Here is a 26,183-nt window from a genome sequence, read left to right on the forward strand (position 1 = left end):
TCTAAGTGAACAATGTATTCATAATTTGCACTGAAATAATTCAGTTTTAATGACATCAGCACTCAAGCTAACATGATTCTGAGCAAGTACATTTTGTTCTTCAATGGAAGCAATAACATTTAACATTTGTACAGAGGAGTTTACATGCTCAGTGTCACAAATTTTTGATTAATGACCTTTGAGTAGTTGAATCAAAGACTTTAGATGTATTTAGATGCCTTAAAGTGACTTTGGTTGAATCTAACAAAATCTAAAGTATTTTATTCATTTTACATAATGCTTTTTTGATTGATGCCTAAAATGGATTTTGAATCCAAGATTTTTTTTAAGTGTTCTCAGCTGTTTGAACTCATATGGTGTGAATGAGTTAATTAACAGTCATTAAGCTTTATTCAGTCATTTTTTATTTATTATTTTTAGTATTTGAACTACACAATGATTTTTCCCTAAGGCTCATCTATGTATAATTTTTCCCCCTGTGTGTTATTACTCTGGCTGTTCCACTCCCATGTTTAGAGAGTAAGTGAGTCACACTGATCTGAATGCTTGTGCATGAAGGAATGTTGAGTGTTGTATTGCCGAGTGTGTGTGTGATAACTTGATTATTCTCTTTCCTAATCAGCCACTGATTGCCAACTTTAGTCCTTCTAAGTTTTTCCACGCCGCAGACTGCACACCCACTTGGAACTAGATAGACAAAGTCACGTTTGAATAATTTTTTAGCAAACTCCTTCATCATTACTCATATACTCCTAATTAATCACATTAATAAACCTAGAACTCTCACAATTCCTACGCCATTTCACATCCTACACATTGATCCCATATTCACTGTCTCTGACACGACAGCATAGCAAATTATGTCAGTAAACACTGTGCGTTCATGCAAATAGTTTCTAACTCTTTGAGTTTAATAAACACAAAAGGCATATGAAGATAAAACATTTAAATAAGGAGGAAGTTTCTATAGCCACAATGACTCTGCATGCTTTAAGTGCCTTTATAAAATATGAATTGTAAAATGGTATTGATGGCTTAACAATGCATTGCTATATGATCTGGGAGCTTGATAATGTGCAATAATCTGCTGTGGTTTGTTTTACCATGCTTGACGCTTGGGTTCTGTCTCTACATAAGTACAGCAGTTTCTTAAAAACTGGCCCACGGTAAGATTTTTTTTAAACATACAGATTAAAAAATCTATTTAATAACATTTGTTAACATTTATTAGCCATGGTAAATTGCATTTCTATACTTTAATACTATTCTTTTAACCAATATTTAAAAACAATATCAAAACATTGTGAAGATATAAGATGTTTGGACTTGGTTGACCTGTTCTGATCAACTTCTATCCACTGTTGTGGGTCCGCAGAGCTGTTCATGTGAGCACAGAGCCTGATGTAGACGTATGGGAAATCCTCCAGAAGGCTCCACCATCAGAGTATGAAAAAATCGCCTTTCAGTATGGAATCACAGACCTGCGGGGGATGCTTAAGAGACTCAAGAAAATGAAAAAGGAAGAGAAGAAAAGTGCAGGTTTGTAACCTTGTTGAAACCTTGGGAAGTCGTGGCCTAATGGTTAGAGAGTTGGACTCGTAATCCAAAGGTTGCCAGTTTGAGTCTCGGGCTGGTAGGGATTGTAGGTGGGGGGAGTGAATGTACAGCGCTCTCTCCACCCTCAATACCACGACTGAGGTGCCCTTGAGCAAGGCACCGAACCCCCACCTGCTCCCCGGGCACCGCAGCATAAATGGCTGCCCACTGCTCCGGGTGTGTGTTCACGGTGTGTGTGTGTGTGTTCACTGCTGTGTGTGTGCACTATGGATGGGTTAAATGCAGAGCACGAATTCCGAGTATGGGTCACCATACTTGGCCGTATGTCACTTCACTTAAATGTACAGGCCACATAAGTGACATATATACAGTGGCTTGTGAAAGTATTCATACCCCTTCATTTTTTTCTTGTTTTTCTTATGTTGCTGCCTTATGTATACCTGCTTTAAATTACTTTTTTTCCACATACATTACAATAACAAAGCAAAAAAAACAAAACAAAAACATTGTGACAACTTTATTAAAAATAAAAAACAGAAACAATTACACTGCATAAGTATTCATACCCTTTTCTGGTACACTTGAAATTTAGCTCAGGAGCTTGTACGTTACTACACTTCAAAAGGAGTTAACCTGTGGCAAATTCAATTGAATGAGTATGATTTGGAAAAGCACACACCCCTCATCAAAAGGTCTACAGCAGGGATGGGCAACTTCGGTCCTGGAGGGCCGGTGTCCTGCAGAGTTTAGCTCCAACCCTAATCAAACACACCTGAAGAAGCTAATCAATGTCTTCAAGATCACTAGAAAGCTACAGGCAGGTGTGTTTGATTAGGGTTGGAACTAAACTCTGCAGGACACCGGCCCTCCAGGACCGAAGTTGCCCATGCCTGGTCTGCAGCTTAAACAGCATATAAAAAAAAAAAACAAGCCCCGAGGTGCACTCCTGCCTGTAGAGTGCGGAGACAGGACTCTGTCAAGACACGAACCTGGGAAAGAATTCAGAAAAATATCTGATGCATTAAAGGTTCACAGATGCATGTAGTCTCCGTTATCCTTAATGGAATAAGTTTGGAACAACCAGGACTCTGCCTAGAGCTGTCGCAATCGATGGGGAAGGGTCTTGGTTAGAGTGTTGACCAAAAAGCTTATGGTAATTCTAGTTGAGCTCCATATACTGTATGGAGATGGGAGAAACTTACAGAAGGATAGATATCACTGCAGCACTCCACCGATCTGGGTTTTATGGCAACGAGGCAAGACTCAATCCACCCCTCAGTGAAGAAACATGAAAAACCACTTGGAATTTGCAAAAAACCACCTAAAGGACTCTCAAACTGTAAGAAACAAGATTTTCTGGTCTGATGAACCTGCAGTTCCAAGCAGCATGTATGTAGGAAACCAGGCACTGCTCATCACCTGCACAGTAGCATCCCAACAGTAAAGTGTGCTGGTAGCAGACACATGCTGTGAGGGTGTTTTTCATCAGCAGGGACTGAGGGACTCATCATAGTAGAAGAAAAGCTCTACACAGCAAAATATAGTGATAACCCTAATGAAAACTTAGTCCAGAGCATTCAGAGCCTCGGGCTGGGCAGAAGGTTCACCTTTCCAGGACAATGACCCTAAGCAAACAGTAATGTCCTTGAGTGGCACGGCCAGAGTCTGGGCTTGAACCCAATCAAATATTTCTGGAGAAACCTGACAATGCCTATCGGCCCCATCCAACTGGACAGAGCATGAGAGGTGAAGAGGTGAGAAGAAGAACGGCAGATGATGAATGCAGAGGTGCAAAGCATGTTGCATCATACCCAAAAAGATGTGAAGCTGTAAAGGTGCTTCAGCTACAGTAAGTACTGAGTTAAGGGTATGAATGGTACTTATTTCAGTTTTTTCACTTTAAAAAATTTGCAAAGTTGTCACAAATGTTTTTTTTTCTTTGTCATTATATAGTGTGTAGTGTAGAATGATGTGAAAAAAGGTAATTTAAAGCAGTCTAACATAAGTCAGCAACATAAAACATTTAAAGAAAATGAAGGGGTATGAATACTTTTGCAAGGCACTGTAAGTCATTTGCTAATTTGACTGTTAGCGATAGGTCAAGTTGCAATGATAATGGTGAGCTATATTAAATGGATTACAACAAACTATACTTTCCTACTCCCAGCAGTTTTGTTGCTTCGAAACTGATCAGTTCAATAAAAACCTCAACTTTTATAACATGCTCATGTGCAGCACATGTCTTTCTAATGGTGGCGACTTAGCTTTTCATCTTTATTTTAACGACAGCATTTCTGAGGAAGCTGGACCCAGCCTACCAAGTCGAAAAGGCACACAAGATCAAACTGCAAATTGAAGTGGCCAATCCAGATGCTGAGGTTAAATGGCTAAAAAATGGACAAGAGTTACACCCAACTGGAAGGTATTTACTTGGGTCATTTCACTGTTAAAAAACATGTTTGATTCACATGCATTCTCAAAATTGTAAGTATATGGAAAGGATTCAAATTAACTCTCAATTTTTTTGATGTCTGGCAACACTTTGTGCTTATGGATGGTCTGCCCTTCCTGCTCTCCACTGTCAACCCTAGCAAGTGAGTGGCATTCAACAACATGCTTATGACAATACGCAGCCTAAACACAATCAGCAACTTCTAGGCTTGTCTCTGTGGGGTTGGATGTCTCAAACAGCCTGTTGACCATGCAGGGACAGTTTTCCAAGAATACATAGCAGCTCTGTAAACTCAGATGTCAGCTGTGCCAACGGATGGAGGCTGTCAGATGTTTAAGGACTCGAATAACAATTGAACAAAAACTATCCTCAATGGCTAATAATATTTTTCAGTGATCTTAGTAAAAAAAAAAAAAACTTTTATAAAAATACATCTTGTGAACTGAAGAATTTTTAAAGTGAGTTTTGTCATATGTTTACAATTGTCTATTATTTGTTTGCCACAATATTTTTGACATTATATTGTCATTATATCAAGGTTTTTCACTTTAAAGTCCAACTAATATGGGTAATGAAAGGCTGACATGCATGCAAATAAAACATAACACTTTAATTGTCTTAGATTATGCATTTATTTTTACCTTACTTGCTCAACGACTCCCAAACGATTCGCTCAACGATTAATTTTTCCAAACCCTTCCTTGGCATGACTCTAATCTGCGGTGATTGATCATAATAAAAGCAGCGTTTGTGAGCTCAGTGCAGTGTACAGCGTTACCTGCGAAACAGCTATTTTACTGCTCCAAAAGCGGCACCTAGTGGCAAAGAATGAATTTGCATTTTCATTCATACCAAGGGTAAAGACCAACAAATGGGCGCAATATGCTAATGTTTCATGTTGAGGTCAACATGAAACGGCTTTGGATTCGTTTTAAAAACGTCTTGTTTCAATGATTTAGAGTCAACTCTTTTTTTTTTGAGAGGGACAATAACTTTATACACTGTGTACTTTCATATTTAAAACTTTTTTCATTCACTTAGAGCTGTTACACTGCATGAAAGGTAATTTCAAAAATCCATAATAGGGGCATTTTCTGACATGTATTGTTAATGTATGTTTGGAAAAGCCTCTCCAACAGTGATGCTTTGTCGCCATCTAGAGAACAAACTTGGATCTGCTCGTAAACAATTTTTCATCTTCCCACAGGTACATCTTTGAGAGTGTAGGCAACAAACGCTTCCTCACTATCAACAACTGTACTCTGGCAGATGATGCTGCTTATACATGCATGATTGGAGAAGAGAAGACCGTCACTGAGCTCTTTGTTAAAGGTAATTCACTTGCACAGACAGGAATCTCTAAGAAAAGACAATGTTATAGACCAGTAAATATTTTATATTATTTTAAATATTTTTAGCTATACTATTTATGCATTTTTGTTTTCTCTCTGACTTCAGAGCCTCCTGTTCTGATCGTACGTAACCTAGAGGATCAGATGGTTATGAAGGGAGAACGAGTAGAGTTTGAGTGTGAAGTGTCTGAAGAGGGGGCTCAAGTCAAATGGTAGGTCTGTCAACAAGCACACACTTATATCTGCACTAGACTGCAATACGCAAAAGATATCAAACAACACCAGAGAAGAGTTTAGAAAAGGTGACCATTTCTCGAGCTGTCCTGGATGAGTCAGAGTCCTGGCATTCCACAGATGTCCAGTAGATGGCATATGTGTTTCTTTTAGCATGGTTGGCTGGCTGGTTGGGTGAGTCACACTGACTGACAGATGGTGGTGCGTGAGTGAGTGCTGGTTCTGCCATAGCTGTAGCCAAGGCTTTATATCACCCTGGCCTGTAAATGATCAGTGCCTGGAAAAGGTCATAGCTGCCTTTTAGCACCTCACAAGTGTCCTAGAATGGAATGAGAAAGTCTCTGGAGGTTTATGGCACCTCTCTTGAATAGTGGATAACATTCATGATTAGAGAAAGGCAAAAGTACATACTGTTCCTAGTACTGGAATGCCACAATGTAGGACTTTATATTACACGTGTAATGGGGTACAATAATGTGGGTTTTTGTCTGTAGTCTAAACTGATTGGAATGAATTGGCAACTTTGGATGTAAAGTTGCATCGCTTGGGGGTCTGTGTAAAAGCTTATGCAAGCATGAGAAAAGATTAGCAGCTATCAACTTATTATAAATTGTTAGTCCTTTACTATGTCAGCCATTTGATTTATCCCAATTGCTCCCACTACCCTGCAGTAATGCTCATAAATCAAGCTTTAGATTTTAGAGGTTGTTATTAGAGTACATCATTGCCATAATACTGTTAGCCATGATAGTACCTTTAGAAATGTTTTTGTTCTTTTATGTTTAGGTGCAAATCTTCTTGGAACTCTTCCTTCTGTAATTTAACATCTTTTCTTGCATAATTTTTCTTCAAGTGCATATAGGCCTATTTATATGAATTGTGAATTGCAGTTCAATGAGACTCTGACCTAAACATCAGCAGATATTAATGAATACCAAACTTCTGACCTGTACAGGGAGAAAGATGGAGTGGAACTTACCCGAGATGAGTCCTTCAAGTATCGTTTCAAGAAAGATGGATGTAAGCATGTCCTTATCATTAATGATGTGACCAAGGAGGACTGTGGACACTACAGAGTGAAAACCAATGGAGGGCAATCATTAGCAGAGCTCATGGTTCAGGGTAAATATCTGAATTTGGAGAGTTTCAAGTCCTCCTATATTTGCAGACTTCGGGTCCCCGGCTACAGATGTTTTCAGATTTATACTGTAACGTATTGAACGAATTCCACCCTTGATAGTGGAAGGGATTAATTAATTATATATTTATTTAAAATGCTTTGCACATATGGTAGTCATTAAGGTTTCACACTCATGGCCATGTCATTCAAACTTCACCTCTCATCAGTTTAGAAAACATGGCCACCAACCCTTCTGTACAAGGTTAACATTCATAATGCCAACATGCCAGCTATTGTTAGACCGCCTGACCCATATATTTTAACAGACCAGGTGACTCTGTCTGTTCCTCCCTCACTCTCTCTTTCGGTCATTGTCACATACCGCTCTGTCCCTCTCTTTTAATAGCATCTAAGAAAGATTTATGACTCATTCCCTTTTTCTCCCATTTCTTTTTATTGTTTGCTTCTGTCTCTTTCTCACTCTCTCTATTCCCTCTGTCTTCTATTCTGAGTCTTGAAGCATGTATAGCACTTTAAAAGCAAACTGATACCCAGGTATGTCTGCTACCAGTTTGTCTGGGCTTTTGATCAAGTACCAAGAGGTGCCAAGAAAAAAAAAAGCTGCCCAGTAATACTGTACCTCTACCAGCCCGTCAGTGGGATTGTTACCTTACTTTACCCCCACTTCTCTTTATTATCTTAAATGGATAGTTCACCCAAACATGAATCAGTTACTCACCTGCATGTTGCTGCAAAACAGTATTATTTCTTTCTTCCATAAACCCCAACAGGCAGGATGTTCTTTTTCATTCAGTGAATGCAAATGGTGACCAGGGTTGTCAAGCTCTAAAAAATAAAATGCTTTTTTTTTTTTTATTAACATTTTATCCATTTTTAACTTGCCTAAATCCCTTACAAACATGGTACAGTATCAGATGTCAATACTATGGGTACTGAACATTTACTAGCTATATTCACAAACTATGGTGTTTACATGTTACATCAGGGTAATTCAAAGTTTTTCCATGTTATGATGTTACATCCAAAAAACGTGGTATTTCCATGTTACGTTTTAGTTAGTGAAGATTAAAATATACTAGAATAGCTTTTGTGGTGTAATGTGGTAAGCATCCATAATTAGTTTTTGGTCATGTGTGATGACCATGTTCTCTTTGACCTCTGACCTTTAGAGAAACAGCTAGAGGTCTATCAAAACATTGCTGACCTGACGGTGAAGGCCAAAGACCAGGCTGTGTTCAAATGTGAGGTTTCTGATGAGAATGTGAAAGGCATCTGGTACAAAAATGGAGTGGAGGTGAAACCTGATGCCAGAACTCATATCACACACATTGGCAGGTAAGTGCATGAGAGTTCCATAAATATTAAGTTAAGGCGATTTCTTGATGTCTATAAGCAAAGTCTTAAATGAAGGTTCATTCTTCAAATTATGGTTAAAAAAACCTGGTTTAGCTAAACTGAATGGTAGCCATACAATGTAAGTAACTCAACCTGCAAAATACTGCCAAAAGCAAAACAGCTCTAGAGGTATAAAATTTTAAGTATAATAAAACATGGTATATATAGAAAATAAAAAAATAAAATAACATTGAAATGGTAAACTATACATTTAAAAAAAAAAGTCTTAAAGTACACTACACCATTGTAGACCTGTGGCATTTTTATGGTAATGAACCAAGTATTCTGTTTACATAAATCACAAGCACATGTCTAAATTGTCGTAGTCCGTTGTAACTTTATGGTAATTTTAGTTTTTTACACATTTTGGAATTTCTTTACTTGTACCTTCATCCAGCGTTCTTTTTGTTCCCTGCTCTATTGTAAAAGTTGTAAAAGAAATGGCACCAAACAATTCAGAGCGTGAGTGACGTGCGAAATGATTCAGTCTGAATCGTGAACTCTTTTGATTATTTGAAAAGACCTATTCAAAGAATCATTCACTGGTTCTGAATCAAAACAGACGAACAAAACTGAAACGATAAAACACACTTTTCATTGTCAGAAAAGTAGTGTTTGTCGAGTGCCAACCCCAGGTCCCTTTCTTAATAAATGAAAAGATACATGATTTTGAAAATATGGATGTTACAACATCACTTCGCTATTTGTTACAACTGCTGTTTATATTGTGAAGTTACTTTTTTATTTGTATTTAGGATTCATAAGCTGACCATTGATGACGTAAAGCCAGAGGATGAGGGTGACTACACCTTCGTTCCTGAGGGCTATGCCTTTAATCTTTCTGCCAAACTCAACTTTTTAGGTACATCCTTTTAATTATTACTGAAGAATGTGAGTTTAAACTGCTCTTTAAAAAAAATAAAGGAATAAAAATCTGTGCCATGATTTTGAAATAATTGTATTTTATCTTTACAGAGGTCAAGATCGACTTTGTTCCTCGCCAAGGTAAAAATAAAAACAGCTTAAATATCATTTGTAATCATGATGTGTTTCTGGTTGTAACTACATTAAACCATAAATATTGATATGAAATAAAGAAATAACCCTTTTTTGTAACACTTAATTTTTAGAAATTACAACTTTTTCTTTTTTTTTTTCTTTTTTTTTAAGATCCTCCCAAGATTCATCTAGACTGCATGGGCCGCACCGCTGAGTCCACAATCTTGGTTGTGGCTGGAAACAAACTGCGACTAGATGTACCAATTACTGGAGATCCTGCGCCCACTGTGGTTTGGACAAAAGGAGAAAAGGTAGGAGCGATTCATTAAATTTTGTCTGGTATCGATTTCTAACAATCCCTGTCTGAGCGAACAGGTCTGAGCTGTGTTTCCCAAAAGCATTGTAAGCTTAAGTAGATTGTAGATACCATTGGCAGTAATGATCTGTAAGATCTGCTTGAGAAATGCAGCCCTGTCAAAAACGACAGAATCCCCAAACCTACACTAAACTTTTCCTTTAGAATGTTATTTAGTTAGAAAATCATTTTTTGAGGACAAATTATGTTTTTGAATTCACCTGCAGTTTGTGGTGTGCTTTATGTTACTGTAATTCTTTACAATTTGCCATGTTGTCCTGCAAATGTAACAGGAGATCCATCATCTGGGCTTCAGAAGCCTTGACAGGTAGGTACTGTAACATCTCCCAGCCATAACCAGAAAGTCTTGTCGAGGCTCACTGGGACTGGGAGTTTTGTGCTGAGATGGAAGGTTGATAGTTCAGTTTCTCACGCTTAACCTCTGACCTGGTTGCCATGGCTTCACGGCTTCTGCTTTGCTCATGTAGGGTAGCTTTAAGGAGGGAGAGTCACGACCTGAACCAAGGCATACATGGACGGTAAAGAACGGTGAAGTGAATTTGGGCCTTAACAATCCCTGACTGCTTGTACGCAGCTCATAATCATGTGTCTTTTATGCTTCTTGCTTTGGCTGTGATGTCATTGACCTACATTGCACGATGTTGAAGTCTTGATCAATTTATCCAGGGGCACGCTCTCTCTCTCTCTCTCTCTCTCTCTCTCTCTCTCTCTCTCTCTATATATATATATATATATATATATATATATATATATATATATATATATTAATTACACGTGGTCAGAATTATTGGTACCCTTGGTAAATATGATCAAAGAAGTCTGTGGAAATTAATCTGCATTTTTAATCCTTTTGATCTATTATTTATGAAATGGGGGAAATATCATTATGAAATAAATGTTTTTCTCTAATACACATTGGACACAATTAACTCTTATTCATTACTTTTTGAAACCTCCATTTGCCAAAATAGTATAGGAGTTTTCTCCTATAATGCCTGATGAGGTTAGAGAACACCTGACAAGAGATCATTCCTTCATCCAGAATCACTCCAGATTCTTCAGATTACCAGCTCCATGACGGTGCTTCTCCTCTTCAGTTCACCTCACTCATTTTCTATAGGGTGTAAATGTGCTGCTAAAAAGCTAAATTTTTAGTTACATTTGACCATAGAAGCCAGTCCCATTTGAAATTCCAGTCGTGTCTGACAACTGAATATACTGGAGATCATTTTTTGGTGAAAGCATTTTTATTTTATTTTTTTCTTGAAACCCTCCCAAACAACATGTGGTGATGTAGGTGCTGTTTGATCATTTTTTTAAAAGGTTTTCTGACCCCGAAACTCAACCTTTTTCTGCAATTCTCCAGCTGTGACCCTTGAAGAGTCTTTAGCCACTCAAACTCTCCTTCACACCATGCATTAGGACGATATAGACACACATGCTCTTTCAGGCAGATTCATAAAATTCTGTTGATGGGAAATTCTTAATTATTGCCCTGATGGTGGAAATGGGAATTTTCACTGCTCTAGCTCTTTTCTCAAAGCCCCTTCACTAATTTGTGAAGCTCAATTATCTTTTGCTGCACATCAGAAATATATTCTTTGGTTTTTCTCATTGTGATGGGTGATTAATTTGGCCTTTGTTTTCCCTCCTATTTATATTTCTGTGAAACAGGAAGCCATGGATGAATTTCATGTTCATAATCACGCTGGTGTGCTCAGAATTGTGAATATGAATGGGAATATACTTCAGAGATATTTTACTCATACGAATTTCTATGGGTACCAGTAATTGTGTCTAACATCTATTTGTGAAAAAACATTTATTTCATAATGATATTTCCCCCCATTTTAAATTCTTATTATCCAATCAAAGCTTTGTGATAAATAAAAAGATCTAAAGGATTAACAATGCACATTTATTTTCACAGCCTTCTTTGATCATATTTACCAAGGGTGCCAACAATTCTGACCACGTGTGTATATATTCACTCTTTCAGTATTTCTTTTTTTAATATAGTTTATTGATGGAAATTGTTAAAATTTGATAAAGCATCTTTTTTCTTCACTTTAACTGTGGTTTGTCTTTTCCTGGGTAAAAAGGAAACAAGCTGCTATAACATTAACACAAGCATCACTTTGACACACAAATCATCATACTTTTGAGATCTTGACAGTTATGAAGCAAGTTTTTCACACAAATCACACACAACTCTGTAGAATACTGTGTCTACAAGGTGAGTGAATCTTTTATAATCTAAAGTATAAAGTTTTCAAATAAAATGGAAGCACCATCCATTCATAGGAACTAGGGGGGTATTTAACAGGTAATGTATTTTATCTGATAATTCAGATATTTGTGGCATCTATGGGTGTTTTGGCATTTGCAAGTTAGATCTTCCTCTGTGATCTATTCCTGATTGCCTGAATTCAAGGTTGAATTTGAAGGCCTGTGATTGATCCAGATTTATTTGTAACATTTTTAACAAGTGGTTATGATTGGTTGTTCAGGTGCTAACAGACTCACATGGGCGTGTCCATGTGGAGAGTACCAAAGGCCATTGTATCTTTACCATTGAGGGGGCGGAGCGTCAGGATGAGGGCGTGTACTCCGTCATTGTACGCAATCCTGCTGGAGAGGATACAGCTGACATTAATGTCAAAGTTGTTGGTAAGCTTCTTTAAATCACATTATGATGGGTACGTTTCACAGCTGTTGTCTGGGAGGCTGAAGTTAGGCCCTAATTTCATTATAGGCTATGTTGCAGCACTCTTTTGTACACTTCACTTTAGTACTGCACTAAAATATAATGCATCAAAAGGCCACAAACTAAACTGTCCACATCTTTTTCTGTCTGTTTATGCTCCGTGTGTATTGCCTTCAGAAGGTTTGCAGTGTTCAGATGTATAGAATAGAGCTGCCATTTGAGAGCAAAATGCCTTTGATGTTAGGTGTACAGAAGAAATGGCGTGACTGAGCTTTTGATGTTTTACAGATGTGCCAGACCCACCTGAAGTTCCCAGAATCCTTAGTGTCGGTGAAGATTCATGTGTTGTCCAATGGGATCCCCCACTCTTTGATGGTGGCCAGCCAGTCATAGGTGACTTAATAATAATAGTACGCAGTATTACTACAGAGCTATCGATAGCGTTACTATAAGTGTTTCATATATTAAGTAAATCTTGTTGACATCACATGTTCTGAAGAACTATGAATGAATTGTACTTAACGCAAACTTCTTCTAACTTGAAGTTAAGGAGCCTATTATATTATAAGGAGCCGCATATTATGAAAAATGACCTACTAATATAGCTGAAAATCCTCTTTTAAATGTACACTATAGAGGAAATGCATGATGATAACAATGTGCTCTTCATGTATTTCAGGTTACGTTCTTGAAAGGAAGAAGAAAAAGAGCTATAGATGGATGAGACTCAATTTTGATCCTTATAAAGAGACCACATATGAAGCCAAGAGAATGATTGAGGGTGTATCCTACGAAATGCGTGTTTACGCAGTAAACACCATTGGCATGTCACGTCCCAGTGCTGCCTCCCAGCCATTTGTGCCAGTTGGTGAGTTCCACTGCTTTGATTTATAACTTTGCTTACGTATTAGGAACTTGTTTGTTTCCCCTACTTTCCTTTTAAGCCTCTGTTGCAGATATTTAATTTTAATATGTTGTGGCTAATAAGGAGGATAGCATATGCTGAATACCAGTTTTATGGATTCCATCCATTGCTTTCATTGTGATATCTTGTGATTTAATATTGCCTTTTTTTTTGGAAAGATCCAAGATCTGTTTAAGTAAAGGGATAGTTTAACAAAACAAAACAAAAAAAAACTTATTCTTTAACCATCCCTCATGTTGTTCTTCTGTGGTTTCAGTTCCCATTGCTTTTCATTTATTTTTTGTCCATACAATGTGAATCAATGGGAACAGTTTAGTTACCAACATTCTACAAAATATCGTCTTGAAACGTCATGAATGTCATGAGGGTGAGTAAATAATTTTCACTTTTGGATGAACTATCTCTTGCTGTTCCTCTCCAGGCACATAGAGCTATTTAGCCATATATTTTCATGCATATAATTGGTACAATTAACAGGTTGTGTTCTTTTAAAGTGGTCTGAAAAGATCCTTTTCAGTTTAAACAATATAACATGTTAATGATGCATTAATGTTTTGCTCATCTTGATTATGTGAGTGAGCTGCGTTAAAAGCCTTGCTATCTGTGTAGACTGTTGTCTGTTACAAGACAGCTGATTAGGAAACTATCCATGGCATCCTTCTCTATAAATAATGGCATGTTAGCACTTTGCAAAGCTGTATCTACTGCATTGACAAAAGAGAGGAGGGGGCAGGACAGTGCACTTCCTTTGTTACTTGCCTGTCACCGTCACTGTGCCTAGAGAAGACCACAGCAGGTGTTACAGAACGGACAGACACTTTTCAGGAGGCTCTACTTGTAAAACACACCAGACTGAAGTGATTCAGAGACAGAATGACCAAACCGATGCTCCCCAAGACTGCTGAGAAGAAGTCAGCTGAGGCACCGCCAGCTGAAGCACCACCAGCCGAGCCAGTGCCCGATGTCCCAGCAGAAACCAAAGAGCCAGAGCCAGAAGCACCACCTCCACAAGAACCTGCACAAGAGGCCAGTGCTGAAGCTCCTGCACCTCCAGCTGAGGAGGCAACTCCTCCTCCACCTGAAGATGGAACTTCTCCAGCAGTACTGGGAGAGGAAGGGACACCATCTGCAGAAGCACCTCCAAAGGAAACTGCCTCCCCACCAGAGCCGGAACCAGAGCCTAAACCTGTTGGCAGTAGGCGTCTATTTCTAACTATCTTTTGTGGAGATTATTAATCGCCAGGGATTATACCACTCTCTGTGACAATTTTATATATCTTTTTGCACCTGTCTTGATGCATCATTGTCATTAACTTATTTCAAGAATACGGCATAGAGTAGCATTAAAACCTAAACCATATAATGCCTGTCCACATGGGTATTGTATTAAGATTGTGTAATGATATGCAGTTGAGATGTGGCAATGTATAAAAGACATTTCACACAGAAGTCTACTTGTGGTGCTCTGCTGGTTGCATCAAGTTGAATCTTGGACCTGATGCAAAATCTGTGTTGGCAAATATTTCACTCTCATTCCCGACTGCAAATTCCTGTTGAAATGACTAGGCCGAGATTTTACCATGAAAATTTGCAGAAGGATGGTCAATGTGAATGCACCCTAAGGCCTGAATAAGCATAGCAAAGCAAAGCCTGATAATTTTACTCTGTTTTTTTTTTTTTCTATTGGCCTCATATTTAGTGTGCTTGTTTGCATGTCAAGTAATTAAATAATTTTTCCACTCTAGATAACTCTTGACTAGATATGAATAGATGTTCTTGGATTTGCTGCAAGTTCACAGTCTTCATAAATGCACAGCTTGACCTGAGCATGTCATTGGCGCTTAAATATGGCACAACCATTTTCGACTTTAGCTTGCTTACAAATCACAGCAGACAGCATGTTTATCTTCAGGAGGCCCTTATCACCACTACCCTAAGTTAAACTCAGACTCATTCAAGCAATGTTGGTTATTCTTGTCAGTAATGAAAGGCTTTCTGTGAAGGTAGTCTCAAAGGCAAATGGAGAGAAACATCACACAATTGAGGTTGCTTCCATAGTTTCCATGGCTGCTTAGTTGAATGCCAACACAATGCTCTTCTCACATTGTTTAGTGGAACTTTACTGGAGACCACAATGACAAGACCTAGTAATCCAGCTATGTATTAAAAGTCTCCAGTACTATCTTTGTCTTTGATGGCTTAGTAACAGTATATAAGTGTAATACAGCAAATGTTGCACTCAAAATACATCATACACACTTTTTGAACTGATTGCTGTCAGTTGACAAAGCTAATCTTTAGTACATCATCATTTCAGAGCTAGGTGCAAAAATCCTAACCAATGTATTGGCTAAAGTGATAATGTAAAGACAAATAAGAGTGTCAGATGGTACATGATTGATTTACTCCAGCTGCCAGTACAAATGAAATGGTACTTGGCCAAACCTTTATACAAGAACATAGTTTCTTTTGACTGAAATACATACTCATTTGTATCAACTTCCTGTCCACAGCTCCTACCAGCGAGCCCACTGGCCTGTGTGTGGATGACATCAGCGATACCACCATCTCTCTGAAATGGAGGGCTCCAGAGAGGATAGGCTCAGCTGAACTTGAAGGCTATGGGGTTGAGTACTGCAAGGAAGGCTGTAAGTATGGGATGGTTTAAATATTTATATGTGTGACAGAATTTCTTTAAATGTTTATGAGAATATACTTGTTTTAAAAAAGTTTGGTGTGAGTAAGATTTTAAAATATTTGTTGTCTCTTATTTTCACCAAAGCTGCATTTATCAAAAATACAGTAAAACAGAAACATATTGAAATATTTATTTATTTTTATATATATATATATATATATATATATATATATATATATATATATGTGTGTGTGTGTGTATTTTAAATAATAAAATATATATATTTTATTATTATTACTGTGATGGCAAAGCTGAATTTTCAGAAGCAGTTACTCCAGTCTTCAGTGTCACATGATCCTTCAGAAATCATTCTGTATGCTGATTTGGTGCTCAATAAACATTTCTTAATTTTTCATAATTCTTTGATGGAAAATAAAGGACAGCATTTATTTAAAATTTTTATTTTATGAACAATGTAAATATTTTTTTGATCAATTTAAAGCATCTTTGTTGAATAAAGGTATACGTTTCCTTAAAAAAAGTTACATTGACCCCAACCTTTTTGAGCGGTAGTATAGCTTCAGAAATTCAGGTGTAAAACACATAATAATCTGAGGAATATTCAGCATAAATTCTCACTGCTCTGTTTTTGAAACCTTTATTTCATCTCCTTAGCGGATGAATGGATTCCTGCATTTTCGGGTCTCACAGAAAGGACCTCTGTGATCATTCGTGACCTGCCAACTGGAGAGAAGATGCAGTTCCGCGTGAGGGCGTATAACATGGCAGGCCCAAGCCTTCCTGCCACATTGCAACAAGCAGTCACCATCCGTGAAATCATGCGTGAGTTACACAGAGAATGATCTTAAAATGTTATGCTAGCCCATTTAAGGTCAACACTTTAGAGTGATGGGGTTTTGCACAATGTGGTCTGCTAGAGGTTCAAATATGTCAACTTTTTGTGTTCTAGATTGTTTTTAGAGACACCATATTTTAATTCTTCTTGCTACAGATGAGTCTACCTGATAATAGAATGAAAGTAAGCTTACAAATGCTAATGTTCAGGCAAATGAGCTTCATTTTTCAGTGAAGATCCATCTATTGCATTGCATTACAGTTCACTGTTGGGAAGGAAATGAGATAGGAAATGAGATGTGGTAAGACAGACTATTATATTATAAGATGCAGGGCCACCATGTGAATCACTTGCAATCTGTTATTGCAGAGCGACCCAAAATCTGGCTACCCCGTAACCTCCGCCAGACACTCATCAAGAAAGTAGGAGAAACGATTAACCTGGTAATCCCCTTCCAGGTGAGAAAAGTCACCCTTAAAGAAGGTCATATGATGTTGCTAAAAAGAACATTACTTTGTGTATTTGGTGTAATGCAATGTGTTTATGCGGTTTAAGGTGAAAAAAACACATTATTTTCCACACACTGTACAATATTGTTGCTCCTCTATGCTCCGCCTTTCTGAAACGTGCTGATTTTTACAAAGATCATTGTTCTGAGAAGCGAGGTGTGCTCTGATTGGCCACTTATCCAGTGCGTTGTGATTGGCCGAATACCTCAAGCCTGAGACGCAAATGTAACGCCCCCCTTACCGTATTGTGATGCAGTGTCCCGGCACGATGACACAAAAATAAAACCCATTATAAATGAGGCATTTGTTGCCTCCAGTGGGGACATACAGTGCCTATAGAAAGTTCATACCCCTTCATTTTTTTTCACATTTTATGTTAAACTGCTTTAAATTACTTTTTTTGTTTTTTCACATAAATCTACACTGCGCTCACCATAATGACAAAGCAATAACCGGATTTATCACAACTTTGCAAATTGTATTAAAAGAAACACTGATAAAATGACATTGCACAAGTCTTCATACCCTTTGCTTTGACACTTGAAATTTAGATCCGGAGCATTCCAGTTTCACTGGATCGTCTTTGAGATGTTTCTATACTCTGACTGGAGTTAACCTGTGGCAAATTCAATCGATTGGATATGATTTGGAAAGGCACACACACCTGTCTATATAAAGTTAAATGGATGTCAGAGCAAAAACTAAGCCAAGCGTTCAAAGGAATGGCCTGCAGAGCTGAGAGACAAGATTGTGTTGAGACCGATCTGGGGAAGACTACAGAAAAAAATTCTGCTGTGTTGAAGGTTCACACGAGCATTTGGCCTCCATAATCCTTAGTGGATGAAGATTGAAACAATCAGGACTCTTCCTAGATCTAGCCTCCTGCCCAAACGAAGCAATCGGAGAAGAAGGGTCTTGGTTAGAGAGGTGATCAAGACACTGATGTTCACTCTGGTTGAGCTCCATGATCTTATATGGAGACGGGAGAAACTTACAGAAGGACAAACATCACTGCGGCACTCCACTAATCTGGGCTTGATGGCAAAGTGACCAAACTCAAGCTTCTTCCTCAGTAAAGATACATGAAACCCTGATTGGAATTTACAAAAATACAAATTTACTAAAAAATGCAGCCAAATACCGAGATATTCTTCGTGAAAACCTAGTTCAGAGTGCTCAGAACCTCAGACTGGGCTGAAAGTTTACCTTCCAATATGACAATCACTCTACGCACACAGCCAAGACAATGCAGGAGAGGCTTAGGGAATACTCTGTGAACATCCTTGATTGGCCCAGCCAGAGCTGGGACTTGGAACCAATCGGACATCTTTGGAGAAACCTATAAATGGCTGTCCAATGATGGTCCCCAGCCAACCTGAGATGATCTAAAGAGAAGAATGGCAAAAAACAAACAAATGCAGATGTACAAAGCTTGTTGCATCATACCCAAAAAGACCTGAGGCTGTAATTGTTGCCTAAACTAATTTTTGAGTTAAGGGTACGAAGACTTGTGCAATGTCATTGTCATGTTTCCTTATTAATAAATTTGTAAAGCTGTGATAAATCTGGTTTTTGCTCTGTCATTATGGTGAGTGGGGTGTAGATTTATGTGGAAAAAAGTCATTTACAGCAGTTTAACATAATAGCGCAACATAACAAAATGTGAGAAAAATGAAGGGGTATGAAGACTTTCTATAGCACTGTAAATACTGATTATAATGACTTATACTGTCTTTTTATGCGTCGTGTTGCATCGCGCCACGTTAACATTACCATGTCTGCACTTGTGATCGGAGAAACGACAAACAACAAGCACTACTTTACACTGCTCAAAACTCGCGTTTGAATAGTCAGTGGAAAATTCTTTAAATATGAAAACATACTTACAGGCTGTGAGTCAGAAGCACCAGACTATCTTTGCAAAGTTGGAATTGCCCCACTTTATAGAAAAGCATTGCACAGCTAGCATTGTAGGCTACTCCCAGGTTCAGGAAACAGTCCTCCGTAAAATGGGCTGCAAACACTCTAATATTTGGATTGAACTGTTCTTGAACAGTGTTGTAAATACAACTTAACCACTGATTTCTAGTTGTGTCCTCTTTTGGAAGCTCAAACAAAGTACTTTCGCTTTCACAATGAAACAGTGTCTCCAGGACATGGCGCCGGCGGCAGCAACAATACTTCAGCGAGAATAAAAATCACGCCCTCTTTCATTGCACATACATTTGGGCAGTGTTTTGCAAATCTCCCCACACCGTGACGTAGACGTGGGGGCGTGTTTGAATGAGCCGTTTTAGGTGGGCGTAGTCAAGTCTTAACTTTTATAAAGAATATCTCTTTGGTTTTGAGACTTTAGTTTTTGCAACTTCAGGGATCTTATCTATGCACAAACAGCTTGTAACACTCCAAAGAGAAAGGAAAACTTGAAATCGCATCAAATGACCCCTTTAAGATTTGGTTTGAAACGTGCACATCCCTAACAAAATTATGCTGTGGAACATGTGACTAATCCATTCAAACAATTTAGATTTGCATGAAAAGATCCAGCAAAGTTCTGTATTGCTGTATCCAGCAGTATTATTTGTCGCAATATGAAACCATTGGCTGTCCTCCTTTGATGCAGACTTTGACCTCCAACAGTTTCCATCAGCTAGAGCTTCAGTGTTTGGCTAGACCGTAACTTCTCCACTTGTTTGTTTACAGAACCCAGTTTGTGAAACATAGATCATCATCCTCTCACTCTATAAATACTCTGAGCTCTATGGCTGAAATTCAATGAGAGAGGCTGCATACAGATGGTAGTCAATGACACAAGTCTGCACGGCATCTGTAACACTCCTGTAGAGAACTATAGTGCCCAAAATGTCTGTCTGTCTGTCTGTCTGTCTGTCTGAGATGTCTTGACTCATTCTTCACCCACCTAACTTTTAAGGGTAAACCACGACCTCAAGTGACCTGGACAAAGAACGACGAGCCTCTGGACCCTAAGCAGATCAGCATACGAAACAGTGACACTGATACCATCCTCTTCATCAGGAGATCTGAGAGAAAGGATTCTGGGAAGTATGAAGTTCAAGTGCAAATTGAGAATGTGGTGGACAGGGCCAGTGTGAATATACAGCTTGTTGGTGAGTTACTAGGACCAGTTTGACAGCATGCACTGTCAGTTTAACCTGTATTATCGACTAGATTTGACACAACTGCACAAGAATAAAATCTAGAAATTACACTCAATATTCACAGTTTAGAGTAACAGAATATGTTATCTTATTTACAGTACAAGGTCTCTTTGATTGGTATCAGTAAACATCAAAACACATTTTGTTTTTTCTACTGCCAGACCTGCCAGGCCCACCCCAAAATTTAAAGGTGATGGATGTTTGGGGCTTCAATGTTGCTTTGGAGTGGAAACCACCCAAGGATAATGGCAACTGCGACATCACAGGCTACACCATCCAGAAGGCAGATAATAAAACCATGGTAAACCCAAACTTACAAATTTGTGTTTGCAAAAATTGAGAATTTAATTTTATTTTATTAATTTCCTGTTTCTTTAATGGAGTCATACTGTACATATGTACTTCCAGAGTACATATGTCAAGGACTGTTAGTAAACTCAAATTTGAGAGAAAGAGAGAGTTAGTGGGTTCGTACGCCTCCCCGTGCCTGCCATTGTCCATCTAAACCAGCTAAGCTTGTGATCACTGTAATTGAGTAATGTATGTACACTATTCATCAGTGGCACAGCAGTGCAGGGAGACTATGAGTTCATAGCCTCTCTTGTGACATACAGTTGGCCAGTGGCACTGAATTGTGGGCCAGGGGAACAGAATCCAGAACATCCAGTACCCAAAGCTCCAAAATGACCCTTGCTGCACACCAAACTAGAGCACCCGTGCCCCCTTCGGTGCAAGCATGCTGTAATCTTAGCCCACGGCCTTGCCCTGATTTAAGTGCTGTCATTATAGTGCTCTCTTTACCCCTTTGTACTCTTGAGCCACTAAGGTTAGCGGCTAAATAAAAAGCACCCGGTTTGGGTTTCACTTCACATTGTTACTAGAGCTAGTCTATTCCTCTCCCTGTGTCCAGAGCAGCAGGCAGGAAGACACCGGATTATCAGGTTTCACAGGACAATCTCAATCAGAAATTGGAGATGCTCTGCTGCTAAATATAAAATCACTTTAGACTGCAGGCTTTGGGGCACATTCATGAGCAGGCCATTTACCTGCTTCAACATCTACTGCTCCCATGAACATACAGTAGTAATGACACTTTGGCTTAATATATGCGCTAAGCAATCCTGCAGCATTTTCCGCATTGTCTGTAACAATGGACAATGATTTTACAGTGTTATAGACAGAAATCTGAGAACCACACTACAATGTTTTAGATTAGCAAGGATAAGTAGTGACATAGTTCCCACATGCTGTTTGCTGGTGACCACATGACAAAGGGGTTCACGATGAACCTGGAGTGTTTTATACCCATTTTTATAGATGCACTGGAAAAACTAAAGAAACACATAAATATTATAACGAATTTATTGAGGCAGGTTTATGCCTATGCAATTTTGCCTTTCAGGTAAATTTATTGTTCTTCATGTTCAGACATTTTTCATGCCTATATATTTCTAAATTAACTAACACATGGGATATATTATATTTACAACCAACGCAAAGAAACATGAAACTTGTCCAATGCAATCCCCACCTCACAATAAATTAAATAAATAATGTGTGACTTAAATACAAAATCATACTTTTTTTTTTTAAATATACTACCATTCAGTGTTTGAGGTTGGTAAGATTTTTTGTAAAATTTTAGTCCAAAACTTTCCAAAACTGCAGGTATTTAATAAATAAATAAAAACAGTAAAAGAGTCATTATGTCAAACATTATTACAGTTTAAAAAATTAATCTTTACTATTTTCATATATATTAAAATGTCATTTATTTCTGTGATGGCAACAATGAATTTTCAGCAGCCATTGCTCCAGTTTTCAGTGTAAGATCCTTCATTTAATTTCATATTAAATGTACTTTTTACTTTTAATATTGATCAATTTAATGCATCATGCTGAACAAAAATAATAATGTCTTTCTAAAAAAAGATTTACAGAGCCAAAATATTTGAACGGTAGTATGTATAAATAAAATATATTATTTTATAGATATTTTAATATTTCTCATGTAACAGATATGGTTTTGTCAGTTTCAGAGGAGAACAGATATGGCTTTTAATCAGAGTAAAATGTCTCTGACAGTGTGGTACACCATATATGACTAGGTTTGTGTATTTTTTCTCTTCTTTGCAGGAATGGTACACCGTGTACGAGCAGTATCGTCGCACTAACTGTGTGGTCTCAGACCTGATCATGGGGAATGAGTACGTGTTTCGTGTGTATGCCATGAATATGGTGGGTCTGAGTCCAGAGCCTTGCCTCTCCAAAGACAGCGCCTACATCCAGAAAACAGGTGACTGTTTGTGTCCAGATACTAGATCCTCATGCCTGCTCACTGGTATGCAGTGTAGATAGCAAGAACACTTCTGTAAGTATTAAGTGGTTAGACTGTCAGTATTTAAAGTCTTTCTAATTTCCAAGTGGCTCCCCAGATCTCCTGATATACTGTTTGGTTTGGTTTTCTTCATAGGCATTGTGTACAAGCCTCCTTCCTACAAAGAGCATGATTTCGCTGAGGCCCCCAAATTCACACATCCTCTCGTGAGTCGCTCAGTTATTGCTGGATACTATGCTACACTCAGCTGCTCTGTAAGAGGCATCCCTAAGGTGAGCACATGTGTATACACACATACTGTAGGTTCAAATATATGAAACACCAAAACATCAGTCATTTATGCTTGTTCAGAAATCCTAGAGAATAAATTGTATAAAAAAGATCACAATTAAAGGGATAGTTCACATAAAAATTTAAATGTTGTTCCAAACTCGTAAGACACCCTCATGTCGTTCCAAACCCGTAAGACACAAACACAATTTAAGATATTTTTGATGAAATCCGAGAGCTTTCTGATCCTCCATAGAAAGCAACGGAACTACCATGTACAGGGCCCAGAAATGTAGTAAGGGCATCATTAAAATGTCCATGTAAGATCAGTGGTTTATCCGTAATTTTATGAGGCTAGGAAACACAGAACACTTTTGTTCTTTGCACATAAAAAGTATTCTCAATATCTTAATAAAATAAGGTTGAACCACTGATGTCAAATGTTACGATGCCCTTACTATGTTTTTGGGCCTTGAACATGAAATTTAATCATGTCCTTACTACCTTTCTGGGCCTTGAATGTGTCAGTTACATTGTTGTCTATGCAGGGTCAGAAAGCTCTTGGATTTCATAATAAAATCGTAATTTGTGTTCTGAAGATGAACGAAGGTCTTACGGGTTTGGAACGACATGAGGGGGAGTAATTAATGACAAAATTCTCATTTTTGGGTGAACTATCCCTTTAAGTAAGTTTCCATACTTTCCACTATGCTGAGGATTGTAACTGTAGGCTTTTGGTCTTATTCAGACACAAGAGCATCAACGAGGTCACTGATGGGGTCTGCTTCACAGTCAGCATTACAATTCATCCCAAAGGTCCTCACTTTGTTCATAGGGATATTGTCATGCTGAAACAGAAAAGGTCCAACCAGCTGGCACTTCCAGATTAGTCTATTTTTGATAATTTTTTGGTGCATATTACAAAAACAATCATATCAGGGTGGTGATGGCGCAGTGGATAAGACACATGCCTTTGGTGTGAGAGACCCGGGTTCGAATCCACTGTGAGACACCAATGTGTCCACAGTGTGTCTGAGCAAGACACTTAACCCCTAGTTGCTCCAGAGGCGTGCGACCTCTGACATATATAGCAATTGTAAGTCGCTTTGGATAAAAGCGTCAGCTAAATGAATAAATGTAAATGTAAATATCACCCTGCTCATGAAATATTTAATGGCTTAATATATTACAAGCTTGTCCCTTAATCCAGATATTAACAGGCTCTGAGGAAAAAAAATGGTATCTATCATATAGATGTTTATGTAAGACAATTGTCAAGACAGTTTATTTCTAAACCCTTCTCAATGTTTTGTGCAGCCTAAAATAACATGGTACAAAAACAAGATGGACATTACAAACGAGGCCAAGTACCGTATGTTCAGCAATCAGGGTGTGCTGACTCTGGAGATCCGTAAGCCGTGTCCATTTGATGGAGGTGTGTACATGTGTAAGGCGGTCAACGACAGCGGAGAAGACATAGTAGAGTGCAAACTGGAAGTTCGCCGTAAGTACATGCCTCTAACTCAAGAGCTACCTAGAGATTTGCTTAGTAACAGTTGATGATAAAATTCATTTTTATATACCGTATGCTAAAGACAAAATTTGATTTGTTTATCAATTACATTTCTGTTCAAAAGTCTGAGGTAAGTGAGCTGTTGTTAATGTTTAAATATATATATTAGTGCTGTCAAACGATTAATCGCATCCAAAATAAACGTTTTTGTTTACACAATATGTGTTTACTGTGTTTATTTATTATGTATATATAAATTCAAACACATGCATGTATATATTTAAGAAAAATATGTTGTTCATATATTAAATATATTTTAATATAATATAAAATATAATGATATAAATAAAAAAAAATATTAACATGTAAATATTTTCAAAATATATACTGTATGTTTGTATTTATATATACATAATAAATAAACACAGTACACATACATATATGTGACCCTGGACCACAAAACCAGTCTTAAGTCGCTGGGGTATATTTGTAGCAATAGCCAAAAATACATTGTATGGGTCAAAATGATCCATTTTTCTTTTATGCCAAAAATCATTAGGATATTAAGTAAAGATCACGTTACATGAAGATATTTTGTAAATTTCTTACTGTAAATATATAACTTCATTTTTGATTAGTAATATGCATTGCTAAGAATTTCATTTGGACAACTTTAAAGGCGATTTCTCAATCGATTTTTGATTTTTTTGCACCCTCAGATTCCAGATTTTCAAATAGTTGTATCTCGGCCAAATATTGTCCTATAATAACAAACCATACATCAATTGAAAGCTTATTTATTCAGCTTTCAGATGATGTATAAATCTCAATTTTGAAAAAATTACACTTATGACTGGTTTTGTGGTCCAGGGTCATATATTATGGAAACAAAAACTTTTATTTTGGATGCGATTAATCACGATTAATCGTTTGACAGCATTAATATATATACAGTTGAAGTCAAAACTTTACATACACATTTCAGAATCTGCTAAATGTTAATTATTTGACCAAAATAAGAGCGATCATACAAAATGCATGTTATTGTTTATTTAGTACTGACCTGAATAAGATATTTCACATAAAATATGTTTACATATAGTCCACAAGAGAAAATAATAATTGAATTTATAAAAATGACCCCGTTCAAAAGTTTACATACACTTGATTCTTAATACGGTGTTGTTACCTGAATGAACCACAGCTGTGTTTTCTTTTTTTTATTGATAGTTGTTCAGGAGTCCCTTGTTTGTCCTGAACAGTTAAACTGCCTGCTGTTCTTCAGAAAAATCCTTCAGGTCCCACAAATTCTTTGGTTTTCCAGCATTTTTGTGTATTTGAACCCTTTCCAACAATGACTGTATGATTTTGAGATCCATCTTCACGGCCCGGCTCTTAATGCATGGTTTTTCCTTCTGGAGCATCAGTGAGCGTTTGAACCTTCTGTAATAGTTGCAAATGAGTCCCTCAGATGTCCTCAGTGTGGAAAGATGGATCTCAAAATCATACAGTCATTGTTGGAAAGGGTTCAAATACACAAAAATGCTGAAAAACCAAAGAATTTGTGGGACCTGAAGGATTTTTCTGAAGAACAGCAGGCAGTTTAACTGTTCAGGACAAACAAGGGACTCCTGAACAACTATCAATAAACAAAAAAAAAAAACACAGCTTTGGTTCATTCATTTTGTATGATCCCTCTTATTTTGGTAAAATAATTAACATTTTGCAGATTCTGAAAGGTG

General features: G+C 37.7%; 1 protein-coding gene across 13 annotated transcripts in view; it reads left to right on the plus strand.

The window, feature by feature from the left end:
• Positions 1–26,183, plus strand: part of LOC306873643 (myosin-binding protein C, cardiac-type-like) — a 36,307-nt gene that overhangs the window by 7,138 nt on the left and 2,986 nt on the right. For all 13 annotated transcript variants that reach the window (XR_013784510.1, XR_013784511.1, XR_013784512.1 and 10 more), the window contains 21 exons: positions 1,143–1,166; positions 1,376–1,539; positions 3,847–3,979; positions 5,217–5,341; positions 5,468–5,573; positions 6,551–6,717; positions 7,906–8,071; positions 8,887–8,993; positions 9,107–9,136; positions 9,302–9,441; positions 12,017–12,176; positions 12,502–12,606; positions 12,893–13,081; positions 15,652–15,786; positions 16,452–16,619; positions 17,002–17,090; positions 20,074–20,269; positions 20,482–20,621; positions 22,457–22,616; positions 22,794–22,930; positions 24,246–24,432. Coding sequence is in view for 8 of the 13 variants with exons in the window: in XM_079423073.1 (XP_079279199.1) it covers positions 1,143–1,166; positions 1,376–1,539; positions 3,847–3,979; positions 5,217–5,341; positions 5,468–5,573; positions 6,551–6,717; positions 7,906–8,071; positions 8,887–8,993; positions 9,107–9,136; positions 9,302–9,441; positions 12,017–12,176; positions 12,502–12,606; positions 12,893–13,081; positions 15,652–15,786; positions 16,452–16,619; positions 17,002–17,090; positions 20,074–20,269; positions 20,482–20,621; positions 22,457–22,616; positions 22,794–22,930; positions 24,246–24,432 (2,828 nt within the window). In the remaining 5 variants the exon portion in view is untranslated. The remainder of the gene's footprint in view (positions 1–1,142; positions 1,167–1,375; positions 1,540–3,846; positions 3,980–5,216; positions 5,342–5,467; positions 5,574–6,550; positions 6,718–7,905; positions 8,072–8,886; positions 8,994–9,106; positions 9,137–9,301; positions 9,442–12,016; positions 12,177–12,501; positions 12,607–12,892; positions 13,082–15,651; positions 15,787–16,451; positions 16,620–17,001; positions 17,091–20,073; positions 20,270–20,481; positions 20,622–22,456; positions 22,617–22,793; positions 22,931–24,245; positions 24,433–26,183) is intronic.

This window comes from Barbus barbus (assembly GCF_936440315.1).
Source record: "Barbus barbus genome assembly, chromosome: 1".
In the NCBI taxonomy this organism is placed as follows: domain Eukaryota; kingdom Metazoa; phylum Chordata; class Actinopteri; order Cypriniformes; family Cyprinidae; genus Barbus; species Barbus barbus.